At 40.2% G+C, this 22,366-nt stretch overlaps 1 protein-coding gene across 1 annotated transcript; it reads right to left on the bottom strand.

The window, feature by feature from the left end:
- Positions 1–189: 189 nt before the first annotated feature.
- Positions 190–21,719, bottom strand: ALDH5A1 (aldehyde dehydrogenase 5 family member A1). The gene is made up of 10 exons (XM_042462580.1): positions 21,273–21,719; positions 18,940–19,023; positions 13,786–13,956; positions 12,322–12,438; positions 11,818–11,961; positions 9,171–9,314; positions 5,904–6,062; positions 5,605–5,774; positions 3,628–3,686; positions 190–2,827 (listed from the first exon to the last, which is right to left on the bottom strand). Exons 1-10 carry the CDS (start codon positions 21,585–21,587, stop codon positions 2,619–2,621), a joined length of 1,572 nt encoding a protein of 523 aa, XP_042318514.1. The 5' UTR covers positions 21,588–21,719; the 3' UTR covers positions 190–2,618.
- Between the last annotated feature and the right edge of the window lie 647 nt (positions 21,720–22,366).

Genomic DNA, 22,366 nt, shown 5'->3' with positions numbered 1-22,366 from the left:
TGAGCAAACATGGATGATATGAAAATAATAAAACATGGTTATTACGAACCATGTGTGTAGGCATGTATCTTTCACTAACAGAAGCTGGACCTTTTCCACCTTTTGTTTCAGGGAAGTTCACAAGACACATTGAAGATTTAAGAAGAAACAGGTCTGTACATTGGCAGATTTGACAATTAACGCAAATACTAATTTGAAAGTTAAACATTTATTACATTAATAGTTTTGTTTTTAACACTATCTCTTTTAAACACACTTTTAGGTAAAAGAGCAAAATTAAGAATTCAAGTATCTTCCTCTGTTAGGGTATCATTGTATACAACAATTTTAATAGTTACATTAAAAAACAGGAAACATAGAAATATGTATTTAGCCAACCTACACCAATACCAGAAAAAGTTCTTAGAGCAATAGCCTAGTAGTATCTTGTTACACACTATAAACTAGTTATGCTTCTCATAAATTCTTTCCCTTTATTTTCCCCCTAAAATTTGAAATGTTTTTAAATGGCATTAAAAAAAAAAAGAAACTTAAAAGTTATTCCCCCATCCCAGTTGCTTGCTCAATCAGAATAGATAATTCATTTCAGCATAGCATCTGAAGTTCTAAGGCTGAAATTCTTTTTGTTTATCACCTGGCCATCTGAATTTATCTTCATATGTTGGGCTAACATCAGGAAATATGTACAGCTTTTTTTTTTTTTGCAGACCATTCTTTGTAAAGGGCACATAGGATCACAAAAATGTCTTTATATGCCATACACAACTGTATTTTTTATAGCTCTTGTCCTCAGCCTCCTTTGGCACAATGATTTCTTCATGAACTATTCTGGTTGCTGCCATACATATGAAGCATTAGGTACTTCTTGCTCTTTTGTAGGGCAGCATTAGTGCTACAAAATGTGCTTTTTAGAAGTACCATAATTTTATGTATCCTTAATACATTACAGCAGAAACAACACACAGTAGTACAAATTCATTCACACTAAGCTTTAGTTAAAACAATGACAACACACACACACACACACACAGAAGGTATATATGTCCAAAAGGGTACTTTTTGAATGGTAAATGCTCATGTTGCAGATCACTTTGAAGAGCAGTGTTCTGCTTCAGAAGTAGTCTAATGTATTGCAGAGGTTTGTAGTTTATGGTAGAAATTTCCATGTATCCAAGCCCTTAGGTTCATCTGAAGCAGCTCTTTGGATCATGGACATATTACATTTTTTCAAAAGTAGCCAAGATCTCTCAAAAACATTGTGCAGGACCTCACATGAAGATTTGCAATGTGGATAAAGTGCAAATCCAATGTAGCAGTGTTTATGTGCCACTGTTATACTAACATTTTCATCAAATGTATCCATAATCATACAAAGAGTACTTAACGGAACATCCAAATAAGAACAACCAACTTCTACAGGCAACAAAACAAACAAGAAGCACATTGACATGACTTCAGGTAGGTGCCAACAAAACCATGTTAAAATAAATGGAATGGCCAAAATTATTTCCTTTATATATATATATATATAGTTCACAGGAGGTTTTTTTAGTTAGCTCCTGATACTGCAAGATTTCTTTGTTCATGAGCTTAAAACTATGTTTTCAGCTTTTCATATCTTAGAATGTGTGAGGACCACAGAGAGACAGACTATTCTTCAGAAAGGAAGTACTACTTGGCAATATGTGCAATGGGTGGATTGGGATAAAAGAAACGTGAGCCCGCTTACTGTAGCATTTTGATTAAATACCTGCTTTCTCATGTGACTTCTGGGCAAGATAAATCTGAATGGATTTCCTCTGCATTTGTGCTCATCAATATAGTTATTGCCTCCTAGAAACTGAGAAGTTTCCCTTTTCTGCCATCAGGAATACTTGGAAGATCCTAGAATACATTACAGTTTCTCCAGTGGGAAGACACTAAAATGGCGGATGCTCATATTTTTGTGCTATTGTTCAAATGTAACTTTTGGTCACAGTTTTCAGCTGCTATGCACAAATCACAAGTCTCTCCTTAAATATGTCCTAATCTTACTATAAATAGTAAAGTATTCTTTCAGAACTACACATATGCCTTCAAAGGCACTTAAGTTCCAGTCAACAGCTGAAAAATAATACCAGAGTGTGGAATATTTCTTAACCTATTAGTATTAAGTTCTCATAGAAGTCCTACATTAGACAACCAGTAGAAGTTAGAAAGAGGATCAACTTCAGTATTTGGCACAATTGTTCAAGGTATTGCCACTTTCACAATCTGGGTAAAAATCAGTAGACAAGTACCTTTTTTCCTGGTTTGTTACCTCCAAAAATGCATACTTCAATTAGTAATCAGCTCCACATTCTTCTGAAGTACATTATGATTTGTTCCAGCATTATGGTTAAGAACATTAAGAATAAGTACATCTATATTCTTACAGTGTGTATACACAGAAATGTATTCCAGAGTAGTTGCTTTACATACTTAAAACTATGGCGATGTAAAGACAGCATTACATATAAACATGATTGCATCTAATTTAAGAGGGGAAAGGGGGACAGATAATCTTGCTATACAAAGCTTATGAATTTTCTAATACATCTGCTTCCTAGCCCTGTCATGATAAAACACCTAACAAATGGCTATTGTAACCCTCCAAAACAAACATACTTTATTTCCAAATATTCATCTATACCATATTTTGAACCTTCTCTTCCTAGCCCAGATTGTTTTACACCACCAAAAGGACACTCCACAGCAGACACAATTCCTTCATTAATACCAACCATTCCAACTTCTAGCTGCTCTGCAACTCTCCAAATCTGGGCAGGGTCTTGAGAGTAGAAATAGCCTGCAAATTGGGTCATTAAACAGAACATGAAATGTTTTACTGAAGTTTTATTTATGTATTGCAATTTTTACCCTGCATTTTGTATTTGTCATTGCAATTCTTATCTGTACACCACTATGATCAACGCGGAATAGCGGTTTATAAATAAAAATTATTATTATTAACAAACGAATAACACAATTTATAATAGAAATACTGTTTTGAAAAAGCAGTACTTCCAATTTTGACTGATGAAAAAAGTCAAGATGCACCTTGGTAGTCTAAAGTGTTTTAGTTTATTGTTCAATATCTCAGGCATTCTGGGGGATCAAGAGAGGATAATAAATGCCATGAATTAATAAGCCACCCCTAGTTGAATTTTTAGTATTTCAGATTTACACTATCTATGTACGAAAGATAAAATAATTTTTATTTAGATCTTCAAGAACCAAGAGAATGGCTTCCCTCCATCACTATCTGAAGCATGTTCCCTGGATTTACAATGTAGGTGGTCTTGGTGGTTTCTCTCAGACTTTGAAACTACTGGCCAAGAAATGCTTAAGCCCTTTTTTGTTGTCCTGCTCACAAGCAAATACATTTTTATTCAGGCAGGCATTTTATATTTCAGTGGGCCTGCTGCTGAAGGAAATTTTAATTGGCTGGTTATGGTTATTTCTCTATTAATGTGTTTTAATTTGTCTCTGTGTTTTAACTGTATTTCTGTTATTTGAATTTCAGTATTGCTAGCTATCTTGAGTTACATTTTTGGTAGTCTGATTTAATTTTAATTAACAGTAACAGACTATAAAGATGAAACATACCTGCTAAACCCACATTGGCTGAATTTGCTATGGCAAGAGCTTCTTCCTCTGTATCAAACCTGTAAATATTAAGAAAATGGATTAATGGGAAATATAGGCATGGTCCACACGGCGCTAAAGTGCCCTGCTTGCGCTGTGCTAGGGTTACAGGACTGATCGGCAACCGCATGGTCCCTAACCCTAGCACGTAATGGTGGCACGATAATGGCAGCACCGTGGACAAGGGCGCTGCCATTATGAAGTCACAGCCATGCCGTGTCCAAATGGCATGGCGCGGGCGTGACGTCTTCGCACTGCCCCAGGCCACTTAGGGCGGCCTGGACACAGTGTGCAAAGGAGCCCCAAGGACACCCCTTTTCCAGGCCATGGGGAAGCGGCATTTCCCGTGGCCTGGAGAAGCACCAGATTGGGGCCTCTGGGCTGCCAGTATGGCTGCCTTAGCCCAATCCTCTGGGGAAAGGGGCAGGTGCAGGCTGCCCCAAAGGGGCAGTCTGTACCATGCCATAAATTATCTTTTTGGGATGCACAAATAAATGTGTGTGTTTTCAGAAGACTTTTCGATATGAAATGTGCAAAAATGTTTTTATACTAATTTATAAAGGAAAATTTCATAGTTTACCATGAGATGATCTACTATAAAGGTCACTTTGTACTTTGTTGTTGAACATTGGTAATGTATTTGCAGACTTTAAAATGACAAATTTTGGTAGGATTAATAATTTCTGAGGGGTTTAATCAGGTCACAACCTGTTTGCGGGGAAGAATTGTCCAAGAAATAACAGTTGAATATCTACAAGAGCATAAATATAATTTCAACAGACAGCAGAGTATGGTTATTCAAATCCTGGCCTCCAATGGGATATGTTCATATCCAGGTCACTCCTGGGAATTCTGAAACGTATGAGAAGAGCTACAACATGCTAGGTGGTGTTGTGTTTCATCAGGAATAGAATCCACCAAAAAATTCTCCAATTAATCAGGGAAGGTCTCCTGCTGAAAAATTATGTTATACTGTAACACCTAAGCACTATTTATTTCTTTTGAGATAACCCTTTTGAGAAGTACCTACTAAACCAACATCTGGCGTAGGCCTATTTTAAAAAATAAATACTCTGAGCCAGTACCAAAGTCTGCTACAGTGGAAACTCAAAGAAGTTTCAGTTTGGAAGGATTATGTCTTTCTTTAACCTTCCAGGGAAAAATTTAACATCCTCTCTTGCATATTAATTGAAATTTTAACTTTTAAAAAGACAGACTGTAAGAAGTGCAAATAGATTAGAAATTAAAGAATTTGATTAACATCAGATGATATGAAATATTATTAAAAAAACAGATTTCTTGGAATGCTCACACAAGGCGTTGCTTGTCAAGATTGTGTCCCTAATAGCCTGAATCCTATTGGTAGTCCCAACGAAAACAGACCTAATGAATGATGAAACACTTATATAAATCCCATTGATTCAACAGATCTACTTAAGTTGAGACTACAAATAGGATTTCGATTTGAAAACTTGAATCTGCGTAACAAATGTGGAAGTACAACTTATCATTAATATGAAATGACTGACATTGGAGCTGGTTTTAGGGTATATTTGTAATATAGAAGGGAAGAAATATCACCTTTCCCAATATCATTGATGGAAGCAGCAGAACTATGCAACTGAATTCTGGCATATATTTTACCCATGGTCAACCCCAAAATGGTCACTGCATGTAAAGTGGGGAAAAGTCAACTGGTTTCTTTCTATGAAGCCATCCCATACCAAACATATATTAACATGATTATCACAATGTAAAATGTATTTGGGTATGTTAAGAAAACATAGGTCATTCCACAGAGAAGAAGACAGTTGTAAATAGGAAGTTGTTATTAAATGGGAAGGAACTGTGAGTCGCCATCAGTCCATTTTTGGGAGAAAGATGGCATAAACATTAAATACATAAATAAATAACATGATTTGCAGAAGTTTCTCTTACTTGATAAGTGGAGCCAGAGGACCAAATGTTTCCTCTTGCGCACACAGCATGCTTGTGGTGACATTGCTGAGTAGAGTTGGCTCAAAGAAATTCTTCCCATAACTGTGTCTTTTTCCTCCAGCAATAATGGAAGCACCTTGTGACACTGCATCATGAATGTGTTTTTCAATCTAAGAAGCAAACAGCAAACATGACTTAAACCAGGATCTTCTGCAAAAGTGCAATTGTCATTGAGGAATACAGATATATAAAATAGATTAGCATTCTTCAAGAAAACAAACAATAAAACCATATCTTACCTTTTCCACAGCTTTTTCATTAATTAGTGGCCCCTGTGTAGTCCCCTCATCAAACCCATTGCCAATAAATAGCTCTCTCTTCATAGCTTCTGCAAACTTTTCCACAAATGCATCATGGATCCCTTTTTGCACTAGGAATCGGTTTGTGCATACACAGGTCTGGAAACAAAAAGAAATTTGACTTTTCTTATGCATTTACATCTTGTGAGTCATTGAACTACAACTCAGTACTATTACAATATTCTCCCTTCTCTCTGCTTGATGCATCCCTTTGGCTGTGTTATTCTTGTCTAAAATTGCCATCCACCCATTACAACATGAGAAGTGCAAGAATATTGTTCTTTATATTCTCCTGACCCCTTATGCTGCAGCACCTCCCTTTTTATTAATCTGCCTGTGTGCAATGGGACCATTTTTGGCAATCTATTCTTTTTCTTAAAATGTACTTTGAATTACATTCAACAGCAGAATACTTCAAATGTACCTCTAAAGAAGAGGATGAAACATCAATCACCTTGAGTAGTTTCAGCATTAGAAACTACAATCCTGAACAGTGTTCACAGTGTAATTATTGCTGTTTAGCTGTAAAGATTTTGCCTTCTGCCTTCATCAATACTGTAAATAACACAGATAGAGTTCTGAGTGCCAGTTCTAGAAATGCTGAAGATGGAGTGATCCTTGGAAGGCAAAACCAACCCCATAAGAGGAAGGCAAGATTGCTTAGAAATGCATGGTTTAAATGTTTTCCACCAAGTTAAGAGTATGGGCTGCTGCTGCTGTTGTTATTGTGTGCCTTCAAGTTGTTTCTGAAATATAGAGACCATAAGGTGAACCAATAATGGGGTTTTCTTGGCATGATTTGTTCAGAGGAGGTTTGCCATTGCCTTCCCCTGAAGCTGAGAGCAGGTGATTTGCCCAAAGTCAACCAGTTGGTTTCATGAGCAATCGGAGGAATCTAACCCTGGTCTCCAGAGTCACTGTCCAACATTCAAACCACAATAGCATGCTGGCTCAAGAGTATGGCTTAATGTGATTTAACTATTTATTTTTAGCTGGGTTTTATTTTGAATTGACAAAGATTATCTGCTCATATATTTTATAGAGCAATCTACAGTCGGCCCTTCTTATACACGGATTTTATACACGGATTCAAGCATACACGGTTTGAAAATGATCCAAAAATGTATAAATTTCAAATATCAAACCTTGATTTTCCATTTTCATAAGGGACACCATTTTTTTATGTCATTACATTTAATGGGACTTGAGCGTACATGGATTTTGTTATACACGGGGGATCTTGGAACCAAACCCCAGCGTATAACAAGGGTCCACTGTACTGCAACTTCCTAGGTTCCCCCCCCCCCTTTTCATGTACAAGATACATTCAAATACATAGAATCATAGAATCGTCGAGTTGGAAGAGACCACAAGGGCCATCCAGTCCAACCCCCTGCCATGCAAGAACTCTCAAAGCATCCCCGACAGATGGCTATCCAGCCTCTGTTTAAAGACCTCCAAGGAAGGAGACTCCACCACACTCCGAGGGAGTGTGTTCCACTGTCGAACAGCCCTTACTGTCAGGAACTTCCTCCTAATGTTGAGGTGGAATCTCTTTTCCTGGAGCTTGCATCCATTGTTCCCGGTCCTGTTCTCTGGAACAGCAGAAAACAAGCTTGTTCCCTCCTCAGTATGACATCCCTTCAAATAGTTAAACAGGGCTATCATATCACCTCTTAACCTTCTCTTCTCCAGGCTAAACATCGCCAGCTCCCTAAATCATTCCTCATAGGACATGGTTTTCAGACCCTTCACCATTTTAGTCACCCTCCTTTGGACACACTCCAGTTTCTCAATGTCCTTTTTGAATTGTGGTGCTCAGAACTGGACACAATATTCCAGGTGGGGCCTGACCAAAGCAGAATACAGTGGCACTGTTACTTCTCTTGATCTAGACACTATACTTTTATTGATGCAGCCTAAAATTGCATTGGCCTTTTTAGCTGCCGCATCACACTGTTGACTCATGTTCAACTTGTGGTCTACTTGGACTCCCTTTCACATGTAGTCTCATTCAGTCAGGTGTCCCCCATCTTATATCTGTGCATTTCATTTCTTCACTCTAAGTGCAGTACCTTACATTTCTCCATGTTGGATTTCATTTTGTTAGCTTTGGCCCAACTTTCTAGTCTATTCAGGTCGTTTTGAATTTTGATCCTGTCCTCTAGAGTACAGTGGTACCTCGGGATACGAAATACCCAGGTTACGAAATTTCCGGGATACGAAAAAATCCCATAGGAAATAATTGTTCCGGGTTACGAATGTTTTTTCGGGTTACGAAAAAAATTTTGGTGCTTTTCGGCGCTATTTCACACGAAATCGCGGCTTTTCCCCATTAGCGCCTATGGGTTTTCGGCTTACGAAGGCTTTTCGGGTTACGAAAGCGGCCGCGGAACGAATTAATTTCGTAACCCGAGGCACCACTGTATTAGCTATTTCTCCTAATTTGGTGTCATCTGCAAATTTGATAAGTATGCCCCCAATTCTGTCATCCAAGTCATTGATAAAGATGTTGAGTAGCACTGGGCCCAGGACAGACCCCTGTGGGACCCCACTAGTTACTTGTTTCCAGGATGAAAAGAAGCCATTGTTGAGCACCCTTTGGGTTCGGCCAGTCAACCAATTACAAATCCATGTAACAGTTACCTTGTCTGGCCCACATTTTACAAGCTTGTTGGCAAGAATGTCATGGGAAACTTTGTCAAAGGCCTTACTGAAATCAAGATATACTATATCCACAGCATTCCCTTCGTCTACCAAGCTGGTAATTTTATCAAAGAAAGAGATAAGATTTGTCTGGCATGACTTGTTTCTCTGAAACCCATGTTGACTCTTTGTGATTATGGAATTGCCTTCTAAATGTTTACAGACTCTCTGGGCCCATACAGACAGGCCAAAATAAAGCTGCTTCAGGTCACTTTGGAGGTATGTTTTTTAAATGACACATGCATTGTAAGAGGCCAGAAGCTGCACCAAAGCTGTGCTCCAGTCCTTAGGACTCGAGCATGGCTTTGGCATGGCTCCCAGCCTCTTAGGATGCATGCATCATTTAAACAGCATACCTCAAAAGTGACCTGAAGCAGTTTTATTTTGGCCTGTCTGTATGGGCGCTCTGTTTAATGATCTGCTCTAGAATCTTTCCTGGCATTGATATCAGAAAAGATTTATTAAAAAGCAGTGCTTCAATTAAGAAAGCATTAATCTTACCTGGCCTGAGTTTCTGTATTTAGACATTAGAGCTCCTGTAACAGCTTTGTCTAGATCAGCACTGTCAAACACTATGAATGGAGCATGTCCTCCAAGCTCCATCGAGACCCTCTTCACAGTGCCAGCAGCATGGCGCAGCAGTATCTGTAAGTACACAGGAGACACAGAAAGCTGTACACCTACAAAGATGAACATACACACTCAGTTCTCCTAAAGTGAAAAGTAAACACTGCAGCAGAACATTAGAAATCTTAAAAAATTATCTGCTTATCTTTATAAGGAACAAAGGCACCAGAATTTATCTGAGTTCATAACTCATCTAATCTTACTATCACATTTCTTACAGCTTCTTAATGTTTACTGCTGTGGGAACAGGTCTGATGGAAAGGAATGCTTTTTGAAATAATATTCAAGAATATTTAAAATTACCCTTTTCTTTTCAACACTATCTACACACACAGAAACTGCTCTCGGACAAGGATCCAATTATTTAAATGAATGATGATGATTGATTCAATGAGCTTCGGAATGAATGTCAAGAATGTACAGTGTATACCTGTTGTGGGATAGAGTTTAAAAGCCTTTCCAGCTCGTCCTCAGCAACATTTTCCTGTATACTGAAAAACCCCAAACAACTGTTCCCAAGATACCCTATTAAAAAGTCCATAGGACTAGTGTAGAGGATATGTGCATTGTTTCCCTCCAGTAGCAAAATTTAATCAATTCAAAACCAAATCTTATTAGACCACCTTGAGCTGTAAGTAAATTCATAAAACCCTATAATCATCATCGTACTGTCTATCCCTGGGTGTCGTGTTATTTTTGCTATCTTAAAGAGAAGAAATATGTAAGGAGTTAAAAAAGATCTCTAATGTTCTGGGACCTGTGTGCAGATTAGGAAATTTAAAAAAAAATATGTAATGGTCATTACCACAAACTAGTTGACATTTGGGCAGGCATGTTTCATCACAAAACACTGGAAAATATCCTCTCTGCCTCTACTCTGCAACCTGTTGACATCTCCATACAAATGTCAGACTGATCTCATGCATTACTCAAAAACATGGCTCACTTATTTCAGTAATAGTTGATCACTTGTGCTTAGGGAAGTAACTTGCATGAAGGTCCTTGGTGGATCATAGAATATTTGATAATTTACCAACAGAACTGTGCTTACGATCATTTTGCATACATTTCATATGTAACTACATTTCATACGGGGACTGACTTGTATGTCAACTGGACAGAAGGTTTGGTTTTACTGGAAGGAGGAAACTGCCTATCCTTGAAGCAGTTCTTGTAGAGCAATCCTTATTAGAACCAACTCTAGGAATGGTGTCAAATTGCAACCTATAAGTCCCCAAGGAAAGGCTTAAAGGGCCCCAAATGAGATGAGCATTAAAGGATCTTATGCACTAAAAGTAACGTCAAGCTGTTTGAGAGTTACACAACAGATCCCCCTTTTGTTAGCAAATAACATACAACTGATTACAAATATTAGTGAGGAAAATATAAAAGGCTCTTCTTCTTGCTACAAAACCAATCCAATGCAGTCGTGCCTTTTGCTTTTCTTCTCTAAAATTCCTTGTGATAAACCATACTTAATGCAGCAAGCCTCAGTAAAAAGCAGTTAGTTCACTAAGTCCTTTCCATCATGTATGCAAAGTAGAGGTCATTTTTTTTGCTAAATTATTCATGTTTTTAATTAAAATATTTATATTCCATCCTTTATCCAAAGATCTCAGGGCAGCATGCAATAAAACTAGTACTAATGCTGCTCTTGAGTTCCTTGGAAAGGGAAGGTGCACAAATGCAAGAATGCAACATTTGACAGGTATCCCTCTAATTTCAGCCCATGGAGTCACATTGTCTTCTGTTCCCTTCTAGATCAGATCAACCGTTTCCTTACCTTCCTGGGGATGTAGATTTATTTTTATATGAAACCTGCATTAGGATTCTTCCTCTGCTTTACTTCAATGATGGTTGCTGCCACACTGCAGAACTGATGTAAACTGACACTATTAAGGATCCATCCCATGGAATTTGTAGTTTGGTGTGGTACTAGAGCTCTCTGCAGAGAAGGCTAAATATCTCACAAAACTACAAACCTCAGTATTCCACAGTAGTAAGCCATGGCAGTTAAAGCGGTGTCAAACGGCATTAATTTTGCATTGCAGATACAGCCGTAGGAGGAGGAATTAGTTCATCAATAAGCAGCCCTTTAATAGATATACAGGATAGCCTTCCTATTAGCACAGATCTATGGGAAATCATACTTTATTGTCCCTGCTTCTTGCTTCTGATTTGTCATGCTTTAGCATGATTTTTATTCTGGTTGGTTTTAGTGGGTGCAGGAATGGGTTTTACAATTTCCCATAGCAGTAGCTGGAGGGAAAAATTGTAAGAAGATGGCTGCACTTGCTCCAGAGCCAGCAACCTGCACTTAAAACCAGGGTTTTGTGTTTGCATGTAAAATCAGGAGCAAAAGGCCCAAGAAGAACAAAATGATCCTAGAAAACCTTTCCTGATTATTAAAGAAAGATACACTATGACATCTTTATTCAAAAATGTCTTTTTAGATGCATTTGAACTCCAACTCTGAAGATTTAAAAGCCTACAATGCAAAACTTTAAACGTGCAGACACACCTTTCCTGTGGCTGTTGAGCCAGTAAAGGAGATTTTGGAGACCAAAGGATCTGTGCACAGCACTTCCCCAACTGCTGCTGCCTGTTGTCTAGAACATGGAATGACATTATATACTCCAGCAGGAATGCCAGCCCGGTTTGCAAGCTGCAATAAGAAACAAATGTGAAATTAAAGTGTCAACTTACACAAGAGAATTACCATGTATTATTATCTTAATAACAAGAGACGATGCAGTGTAGGCCTTGTCTTCCAATGACTATATCGCAAACAAAAGGAACACAAAAGCCATATTTCAAAACATTTAGAAGCAACTAAAGTCAATACTGACCAGTATTTCCCATCATGGCCACAATATTTATTAGTGGACAATTTCCTGTCACCTCTAATTCCAAATTTAACTTGTACTATAATAAAGAGCTGGCAGAGAGAATAGTTGCCGCTGACAAAACTGCCTAACTTCAGGAATGTTATCATTAAATGGCTCATCAGTATAAAAAGTCTCACCTCAGCAAGTGCCAATGCAGATAAAGGTGTATCTTCTGCTGGCTTCACCACCACTGTACAGCCAGCTGCCAAAGCTGCACCCACTTTTCGTGTAATCATAGCACTTGGAAAATTCCACTACATTGAAAAGACGCATATAAATTGAGAAGACACACTACATTGAAAAGACACCTTCCATATGTATTTTCCCTTTCTATCTCACTATTTAACCATTCACTTCCTAAACTTAGTAGAACTCCTTGTTACTACTATACTGTTTTAGCCCACCTGTTCTTATTTTATCCTCAATAAAGATAACATCCAAATCTACTATAATAAAAAGACACATATAGCACAGGTAAATTCAGCCATCTGTCTGGCACACTGAAATTACTGGTAAGGTATGAAATGTTGGTGAAACTAACATAATATGTTGCTTTATCTTACTTTACTATAAACAGTATGCTCAATGGCATAGGCTGCTTGCTTTTTGATCAGTCGATTAAATGGCTGTACTATCTATGAGAACCAGATATAAAAACCATCCTGCCAAGCAACAATAATGGAATCTGAAACCTATTACATTTAGCAATTTAGTCCAGTTTGCAACCAGGATGTTCTAAGTACTGCCTGCATCTAAAACTACCTGCTTAAGGATGGGACTTCCTAAGATTGGTGTCAGTGGCCCTTCTCTTAGGCCTGTGATTATGAAGTACCAGATTAGCAGGTACTACAAAAAAAGACCTTTTCCATAAGTACTGCATATTCTTGGAATTCCCTTCCTTGGGAAGTGCATATGTTCCTACCTTTTGGTGATGGTTTTGAAGCATTTTTTAAAACTTTACACAAAACCTGCTCAGCTCACTACTGTTTTGTTGATTTTTTTTAATTACTGTTTTTGTATTTTATGCTGTCCTTAATGGATTATAACCATTTTTAATTCTTCCTGTTTTAATTGTATCTAACATTTAAATTTCATTTTTACAAGCAGTATGCCTTGACTCATAGAATAGAATCACTCCCCAAACTGTGCTCTTTAAGGGATTTTTGACTTCAGCTCCTGGAATCTCAGACTACTGGCCAACATGGCTAAGGCTTTTGGGAGCTGAAGTCCAAAATCTCTTAAAGAGCACAGTTTGGGGACCACTGGTATAGATGTATCAAATCTACTTGTAGCTGAACACATTCAACATGGTAGTTTTTTATGCTTGAAAAGTGTGAAACAAAGGGATAGGGCTTCTGGTAAACAGGAGGGGAAAGGCACTTCTGTAGATTTTATAACTACTAGAGTGGTTTATTTTTTATTTATCCTTGAGTCCTAGCACAAACTTTCTAGATTGGGATGGCTGGGAGAAGTCAAATCACAACAATTTTTACAAATATTTAATGGTCAAGATTTGGTTTTCACTGTTAAGCAATCTGCTGATTCGGCCTATTCTGAATATTAAGAATAAAGGCGTGACACACAAATCAACTAAAACTCACAGGGGTAATGATGGTAGCAACCCCCACGGGCTGTTTCAGTACCAAAATTCTTCTGTCTTTTGCAGAAGATGGAATGATATCACCATAAACACGGCGAGCTTCTTCGGCAAACCATTCCAAGAAGGAAGCAGAGTACAGAATCTCTCCTTGCGCTTCCTTCAGTGGTTTCCCCTGATAGAATCAGAAAGGTAAAATTCACACAATAAACTACATAAACATCTATGACTGCAATGCATATGAATTTATATAAAATAATTTCATTTCAAGGTGTACAGTATTAAAAATCCTGTATCAATGAATAGCCCTAACAAATACTAGCGTTTTTCTTTAAAGTACAACCCTTTCCAGTACAAACCTTAAAAGAAGACATCACCTCCCACATTGAGGCAGGATGGGCTTGCATACATAAACTGAAATGCTTAACGCTTTTGAACAATGATTTATGAATAAAAATAGACATTCAATTTATTTCTGTAACTTATAATTGAGAAATACTTATCATTTTTTATTCTGCTTCTATTGTTTTACAACCCTCACCCTGAAACACAGAAGAAAATGTATGGTAAGTTTTATTGTTTACAAGGAAGACATTGCCATTTCTGCCCTAGTTTTAGGTATATAGCAATATATTCTATTGCTCTATGTTTATAAGAAAGAGTGTGTTATTTTTTGTAGCAACTGATCAAGCCTGATTCGCTCTTGACATGTTTGACTGGTTCTCCCTAGCAGCTTTTTCTGGCTTAATCTCCTCCGCTAGTTTATTTGCAGTCTGGTCAGCCGGGTCGTTTCATCCTGATCTTTTCTTCCCTTTTCATCTAACATCCTACCATTTTTTTATATTAGTTTATTTCCAAATTGCCATTCCTTTCTTCCTCCTTTAGGTACTGATCTCCCTTATTACTTATTGTCTAAGTCAGGGGTAGGCAACCTGTGGCCCGCGGGCCGGATGCGGCCCGGCGAAGCCTTGGGACCGGCCCCAGCCCGGTCCTGCCGCCGATTGCCACCGGGGCCTTTGGCGTCTCGCGCGAGGGGCATGGTGGGGCAATTGTCTATAGAAGCCTCAGAAACATGCATTTATCTTAACATTTTTTAAAAAATCAGCAATTTTTTTCGCGTGTCCTCCACTTTTTATTAAAAAAGTGCCCTCCATTTGAAAATTTCGTCCTACATTTGTCCCGGTTTATTTATTTATTTAATTTTTAAAATTTTTTTTAATTATTTATTTTTTGACTTCGGCCCCCCAGTTGTCTGAGGGACAGCAACCCGGCCCCCGGCTCAAAAGGGTTGCCTACCCCTGGTCTAAGTTGTACAATAACGTTGATTGTTTCAGAGTGGCTGGATGTGAATGTAGCTCTTAGTCTAGATCAGTGGTTCCCAACCTTCCTAATGCCACGACCCTTTAATACAGTTCCTCATGTTATGGTGACCCAAACCCAGGAAATTATTTTCGTAATTAAATAGGTGTTTTCCAATGGTCTTAGGTTGGGAACCACTGGTCTATATGTATAAAAGGCAACAGGTGTGGAGGCCACAATATTCCCAGATCTATACTAGCTACTAGGATAATGCAAATCAAAGCTGACATGTAAGAGAAAATTGGTGCTAGATGGGTACTTAGCTCCTTTTGTGCCCGGTGATTCCCCGCTACAAACATCATGCTCCCTATAGAGTTTTCCTCTACAGGTTATTACTTATCCAAAACGCTTAAGACTAGAAGTGTTTTGTATTTTTTTTTTAATATTTGCATATACAGTCAGACCTTGGTATCCGTGGGCGATCTGTTCTGGACCCCCTCCCCCCCATGGATACCAAGAAATGCAGGACTTCAGGTCCTCTTTTGCTTAATGGGCACATGCATGCGGTGCCACTAGAGACAACAGGGGTTTCCTTTGCCATAGTTTTTGGCTGGCCTGTCCTCTGAACTCTGGCCCAAATGGGCTGAGCAGAGATGCTGAGAAGGGAAGTTTCCATGACTTCTGGCCAGTTTCCTCACTGATTCCTGGCCTTAAACAGGCTGGGCAGAGGTGATGTGGAGAAACAGGGACATGAAGGGGATACCCCTCACCATCTGTTCCCACAGCTCCCATGTGCTGAAATGATGTTTACAGAAATCTCCTGTGCTCCCACAATGAAAGGGGGCAGCTTTGGAGGAGAGGGAGAGTCATTGGCAAAGCCAAGACCTTTCTCCAATCCTGGGAGCCCTTGCCATACTAAGTCTTTCTTCATGCTTCCAAGGCAGCAAGAGAAACGAAGAGAAGAAAAGGACTGGAGTGGCTGTAGTGAAGAAGCTGCAGAGCAACAGCAAACACATCCCAATGGGTCTCCCTCTGAAGCCAGCTCCCTCTGTTGAGTTGGCAGACCCTGAGGTAGGGAAGCCTGATCTAAGGATGACCCTTAGCCAGTGCTCTTGGGGTCCTCTGCCATAGCCACCACCAAGGAAGAGGGGAAAGGCAGGAGAGAGGAGAAGAAGGGAAGGCCAAGAAAACTCTCAAACCGCTTTCGGAGAAGGGAAAAACTTTGCTGGCTCGAATAGACACATCCTGCTAGGAGCTTAGGCAGGAACAAGACTGGGGCCCAGGGGGGTTAGCTCCTCCCTATATAGGGGCCGGTCTTTTGTTTATTGTCCCTGCCTACAGGAGCGAATAGGAGGAGCTTAACCCAGAATACAGGAGGTTAGGACCCTGTCTGCTGGGAAATAAGACCAGTCTAAACATAAAATTTAAGTTTTGTATACACCTATTATACATATAGCTTGAAGGTAATTTTATACATAATACTTTTAATAATTTTGTGCATGAAACAAAGTTTGTGTACACTAAGCCTTCAGAAAGCAAAGGTGTCATTATCTCAGGCACCCATGTGGATGATTTTGGAGTATTTCAGAATTCTGGATAAGGTATACACAAGCAGTACTGTAAAAATGTGGTCACTTCTACATTCATTGCCTAGTTCCAAGTTGGGGGAAGGAAGTTAAATACTGTGTATGTGTCAGATTTGCAGTAAGTAATTGACTGGAAGGGAAACATTATTATATTGTCCACTACATCAACAATGGTGTTTTGAAAGAAATGTTATCTCATATCTTTGCAATGTTCTCAAAATGTCCAGTTTATCATACGCCTTCAGGCCTAAATTAGGTGTTAATTGGACCCTGCTCCAAGGCTTTACAATGTCAGAATATTAACTGCAAGGAACAGGAACTTCATTGTCAAGAGTTTATGGAACAACCTCCCCATAGAGCAGGGGCAGGCAACCGTTTTGAGCTGGGGGCTGGGTTGGTGTCCCCCAGACAAGGCGGGGGGAGGGAGCGCCCAACAATAAATAGATAAATAGGACAACATTTTCAAATGTAGGACACATTTTTAAAAATGGAGACTTGTGAAAAATTGGATGATTTTTTTTTAAAATGTTAAATAAATGAATGTTTCTTAGGCCATGATCAAATGGAGGACATTGGGCATTTTCCTAGACGTGGCAGAAATGGACTTCCCTTTCAGGCCAACCCCCCCCTCCCCCATCCCAAACAACACATTGGGCATTGAACATGGCTTTACGTAATGGCTCTTGCAGATTTCAGAGGCTTATTGCATAACCAAACTCTTTGGGTTCACACTGACATGGGTTCACATGGCTATGCATATTGAACAGTTCAAAGGTACAGTTCTTCCACCAAGTGTACTTCTCAGAAGTGTGTACTTGGTCAAGAACCTGTGGTTTTTCTTCACTGCGCATGAGTTTGTAAAAATCACAGCAATTTACACTGGCCTTGCCTCAGAGGCTTTCTGATATCAATATCACCATTAAAGAACCAAAAACACACAGAAAAGGCACTTTGGAAAGTCACACTCTCTTGGCTTCAGAAACAGTGCGTGCATGCCTCTCAAGCTGACTCATATCATCATCATCATCATCATCATCATCATCATCATCATCATCATCATCATCATCATCACTATCACTGTCAAAACAAGGGAGACTTGTTAGCATTAAAAGCACCCAAAACACACTTTGGAAGGTGACACTCTCTCAGCTTAAGAAACAGTGCCTGCATGCCTCTCAAGCTGACTCATATCATCATCATCATCATCACCACCACCACCACACTATCACTGTCAAACCAAGGGAGACTTGTTAGCATTAAAAGCACCCAAAATAAAAATTTAAAAAACCTTGAGACCTCTGGCCACTCACCACCTCTTCCTTTCTCTTCTTCCTCCTCCTCCTCCTGCTCCCCCTCCTCCTCTTCTTTCTTTTCCTCCTCCCCCTCCTCCATGCGCCACGCGGCCTGGGGGCGGGGCAGAGGAGAAGGAGGTGGGCGGCATGGGGAGGCGGGGAGGCAGGGAGGGCAGCGCCGGCCTGTGTGGGGAGGCAGGGAGGGTGGCGCTGGGCTTCCCCCTTTGCCTCCTCTGCCCCAGGGCCATGCGGCCCTCCTCTTCCTCCTCTGCGTGGTGGAGGAGGGCAGCGCGGTTGCGCAGCCCAGGTGGAAGAGGAGGCAGCGGCAGTGGCGGCAGGACCGGCCTGGGGCCAGTCCTGCCGCCTCCGCGGGCCGCATCCGGTCCGCGGGCCGGGGGTTGCCGACCCCTGCCATAGAGAGTCAGATTGTTCTTCTTCCTCAACCTTCTATTTTAGAAGACAATTTTGAGCTCAGGAAAACCAGATGGAAATGGTTTAAAACAAATGAACAGATCTGTAAACTTTCTTAGAAGTAAATCCCTTACAATCTGGTCTTCTGTATATATACTCCTGTATACTGTAAGTCTAGAAATTTTAGTTGAAAAATTGACCTAAAAAACCCTGAGTCGCCTTATCCATGGTTCAGTGCAAGTATTGTACTCTACCTGTTATTTTTTAAAAAGGGGACCATCCCCTTGTGAAAGAGAAGAATATAGACTATCCTGGAAGCACTACCACCCCTACTCTCTCATCCATCCAGCCTTTAGTGAGAGCACAAATAGTTGTGCCCGCTAGAATTTGGTAAGTTATTTGGCTTCGTTTTCTTTTGCTTCATCCTTATCCTTTGCTGCAAGCCCCTAAGTTTTACCCTTGTCTTATCTACAGGTCATATCAAAATCTGTAATTCTGGCCATCAACTCAAACATGAGGCTGACCTATAGTTGAATATATATGGTATGTTTTTCTTCTTTTAATACTTACATTCTCTGCTGTGATGATCCTTGCAAGGCTATCTTTATTCTCTATCATCAAATCATGCCATTTACGAAGTAATGCACCTCTTTCCTGAACAAGAAATAGCCATTTATCAGGAATATCTTTGTCAGATAACAACAAACATGTCAGAAAACAAAATGACTGTTAGATCAATGTTATTATTACTTGTGAAACACTCTTAAAGACTTTGGTCTCTCAACATCCTATAGGCAAGACACAGGTTCAAATAAAATCTAATCCACAGCAGCACAAACAAATTGACCAGAGCACAAGCCAAATGTGTCAGATGTAAGTCTTAAAGAAATATTACTGGCGGGGAGGTATTTAAGTCAATTACTTTGTTATTAGTACACAAAATTATTTGAAATTATAATATAAAAACAAGATACAAGTGATTGCAGTAGCTGATAGTGCAAGCCTGTGCATCTTTAGTTACAAGTTAGTTTCATAGATGTCAGTGGGAGTTACTTTCTAGTAAGTGTGATCAAATTAAAGTCTTAGACCTAAATCCAATTGTTAGACTAATACTGTAATAATAATAATTATGGAAGACCAATAATAATTACGACTTATATTTATATGGTTGTGCTTGTTAGACACCCTCTTTAGCAGTATTTTACTTGTGCCTTATATATGTCTGCTGTATTATGATTTCTTGTAAATTATACTAAAGGAAAACAAACAGAAGAATTCTGTCTGTGGTGGTTTTTTTAAAGATGATTATCAATAAAAGATACAGAAACACCAAAACCGCATTAAAACTGAAAATCAGGGAAGTGCCTGGAATAATAGTGCTGAAAGTAGCCTACAGCCCTCTCCAAACACATTGTCCAAAACAAATATTTGAAATATACAATATCATCACAGTGAATACACGTACTTTCCTTACAAATAAAAATCTGGTTAATAAAAAGCTGAACTTCCCGTAAAGCAAGGGAGCAGGGAAGTCCTTGCCTCTGTGCCTGATGCGTCAATATGTATCTCTTCTGTGTAATTAATGTGTTTAGTTTTACTAATGCAATAGTTTATCAAATCCTATTGTGTAAATCTGCTCTGAAATCATGCAGTCTGAACAAAACCAAACAAAACCTTTGAAACTTTGAATCCCGGATGTTTTAAGGCTACAATCTTACAATTGCACTGAATACAGTGGGCCTTATTTTTTGTATATGTGCACCAAAGATGCAGGTTCAACAATCTGTACTGTATTCAGTAAGGAAATTACATTCAATGTTCTCAAGAGACTGCCTGCAACCAAAACCTGGCTTCAGTTTCTCCCTTTCCTTAGGAGAAAGCTCTTGGATGAAGGCAACTTCTCTTCATCTACAACAGGAAAGTTGATTTCTGTCACTCATCTCTCATCCTTCCTTTTAGTCTATTTAAATTATTTGGGCAAGGCAGTTGATGTGCAATGTATGTCCACACCACACAGTTACAACTTTAACTACCATGGTTCCAACCTATGGAATCATGGGATTTGTAGTTAGGTGAGGAGATACTTGGAAAACACCAGAGCACCTAATGCTGTAGTGCAGAGGCAAATGCATCACGGCTGCACCTACAATGCAGAATTAATGCAGTTTGACACCGCTTTAAATGACATGGTTCAATGTTATGGATTCTTGGGGTCTGTAGTTCTGCGAGAGATCTAGCCTTCTTTGTCAGAGAGCTCCAGTGCCACAACAAACTACAGTTCCCAGAATTCCATAGCATGGAGCCATGGCTGTTAAAGTAGAGTCAAACCGCATTCATTCTGCAGCGTGGCAGCCGCCGCTCTCCAGCGAAGAAGTCCAAGTTCCTCCACGAACTACATTTCCCAGAATCCCATAGGAAAGAGCCAAGGCAGTTAAAGCAGCATCAAACTGCTGGCTATATCTATCCACAGGCTGCAACCACACACTGCAGAAATAATCCAGGCTGACACCACTTTAGATGCCAGGGCTCAATGCTAGGGAATTCTGGGTTTTGTAGTTTTGTGATACAGTTAGCCTTCTCTGCCAGAGAGCTCTGGGTGCCAAGAAAAACTACAAATCCCACCATTCCATAGCCAGGAATGCATTACTCTAGCATCAAAGTGTAGTCATTCTGAAGTGAAGCAGCCATGGCAGTGAAAGCAGCACTTTAACTCTTTGTCTGTCTCTTTGCTATGGAATTGTGGGAGTTGGAGTTTGTTGTGGGCCCACAACAAACTCCAACTCCCAGAATTCCATAGCAAAGAGACAGACAAAGAGTTAAAGCGGTGCCAAACCGAGTTATTTCTCCAGTGTGGACGCGGCCCTAGTCCGCCATTTTGTGGTCCTCCCTCTCCCTGCCCTCACCTTGGCGGAGGCTCTGCCCCAAGCAGCCCCGGCCTCGTAGGCGGCCCTCACCGCCTCCTGGGCCTGGGCCGCCCCGCAGTCGGCCACCCTGCTGAGCTCGAGGCCGGTGGCCGGGTCCCTGACGGGGAAGGCGGCCTGTCCTTCCAGCCATCGGCCTCCCACGAAGGCCCCCGAGCGCAGCAGCCAAGGCGGCACAGGGCCCAAGCCAGCTTGGCTGCAGCTGCTGCTGAGGCGTCCCGGGAGAGCAGCCCTCGCCCTCGGCGGCGGGAGTAGCCAAGGGAGGCCTAGCGGCCCTCGGAAGCCTCGCCACGCCATGGCCGCTCCGCCGGGGAAGGAGGGTGGGGCGCGGGGCGGGCAGAGTCCCCTCAGCCTTAGCCTCGCACTCCTCCTCGGCCCTCACCGCCGCCATTGAACCAGGCCTCATTCGGGAGGCAGGCCTGGCCCAGTGGCGACCCTAGGGCTGGTGCCCTTTTGGGGCTAACTCTTAGTGTCACCTTCCCCCTCATTCACCTCCTCTCATTTCACACCATACAGAAACCTTAGCAGTGCTTTTATGCACTTAAAACCCCAGTATGTATGTGTGTGTGTACACACACACACACACACACACACACGACCTCCAAACCGGGACAAATGTAGGGCAAGATTTTCAAATGTAGGACACGTTTTTTAAAAAATGGAGGACATGCGAAAAAAATGAGTTTTTTTGAAAAAAAATCTTAATATAAATGCATGTTTTTTAGGCATGATCAAAATGGAAGACATTTTGGCATTATTCCTAGACAGATGGCAGAAATGGACTTGCCCTTGGGTTCAACTTTAATTCTCAGAAGTGTGTACTTGGTCAAGGGACTGTGGTTTTTCTTCACTGCACATGAGTTTATAAAAATCACAGCAAGTTACATTGGCCGTGCCTCAGAGGGTTGTTGATATCAATATCACCATCACCATCATCATCATCATCACTATAATTGTCCAGGAAAGGCAGACTTGTTAGCATTCAAAGCACCATAAATACACAGAAAATGCACTTGCATATATTTAATAATAAAAAATAATTAAAAAACAAGGCAGTGGTGTACATATTTAATAAT

Source organism: Sceloporus undulatus, chromosome 4 (genome assembly GCF_019175285.1).
Source record: "Sceloporus undulatus isolate JIND9_A2432 ecotype Alabama chromosome 4, SceUnd_v1.1, whole genome shotgun sequence".
Lineage (NCBI taxonomy): Eukaryota > Metazoa > Chordata > Lepidosauria > Squamata > Phrynosomatidae > Sceloporus > Sceloporus undulatus.
Note: the sequence above shows the minus strand (reverse complement) of the source record. Positions and strands in the feature narration are given on the sequence as shown.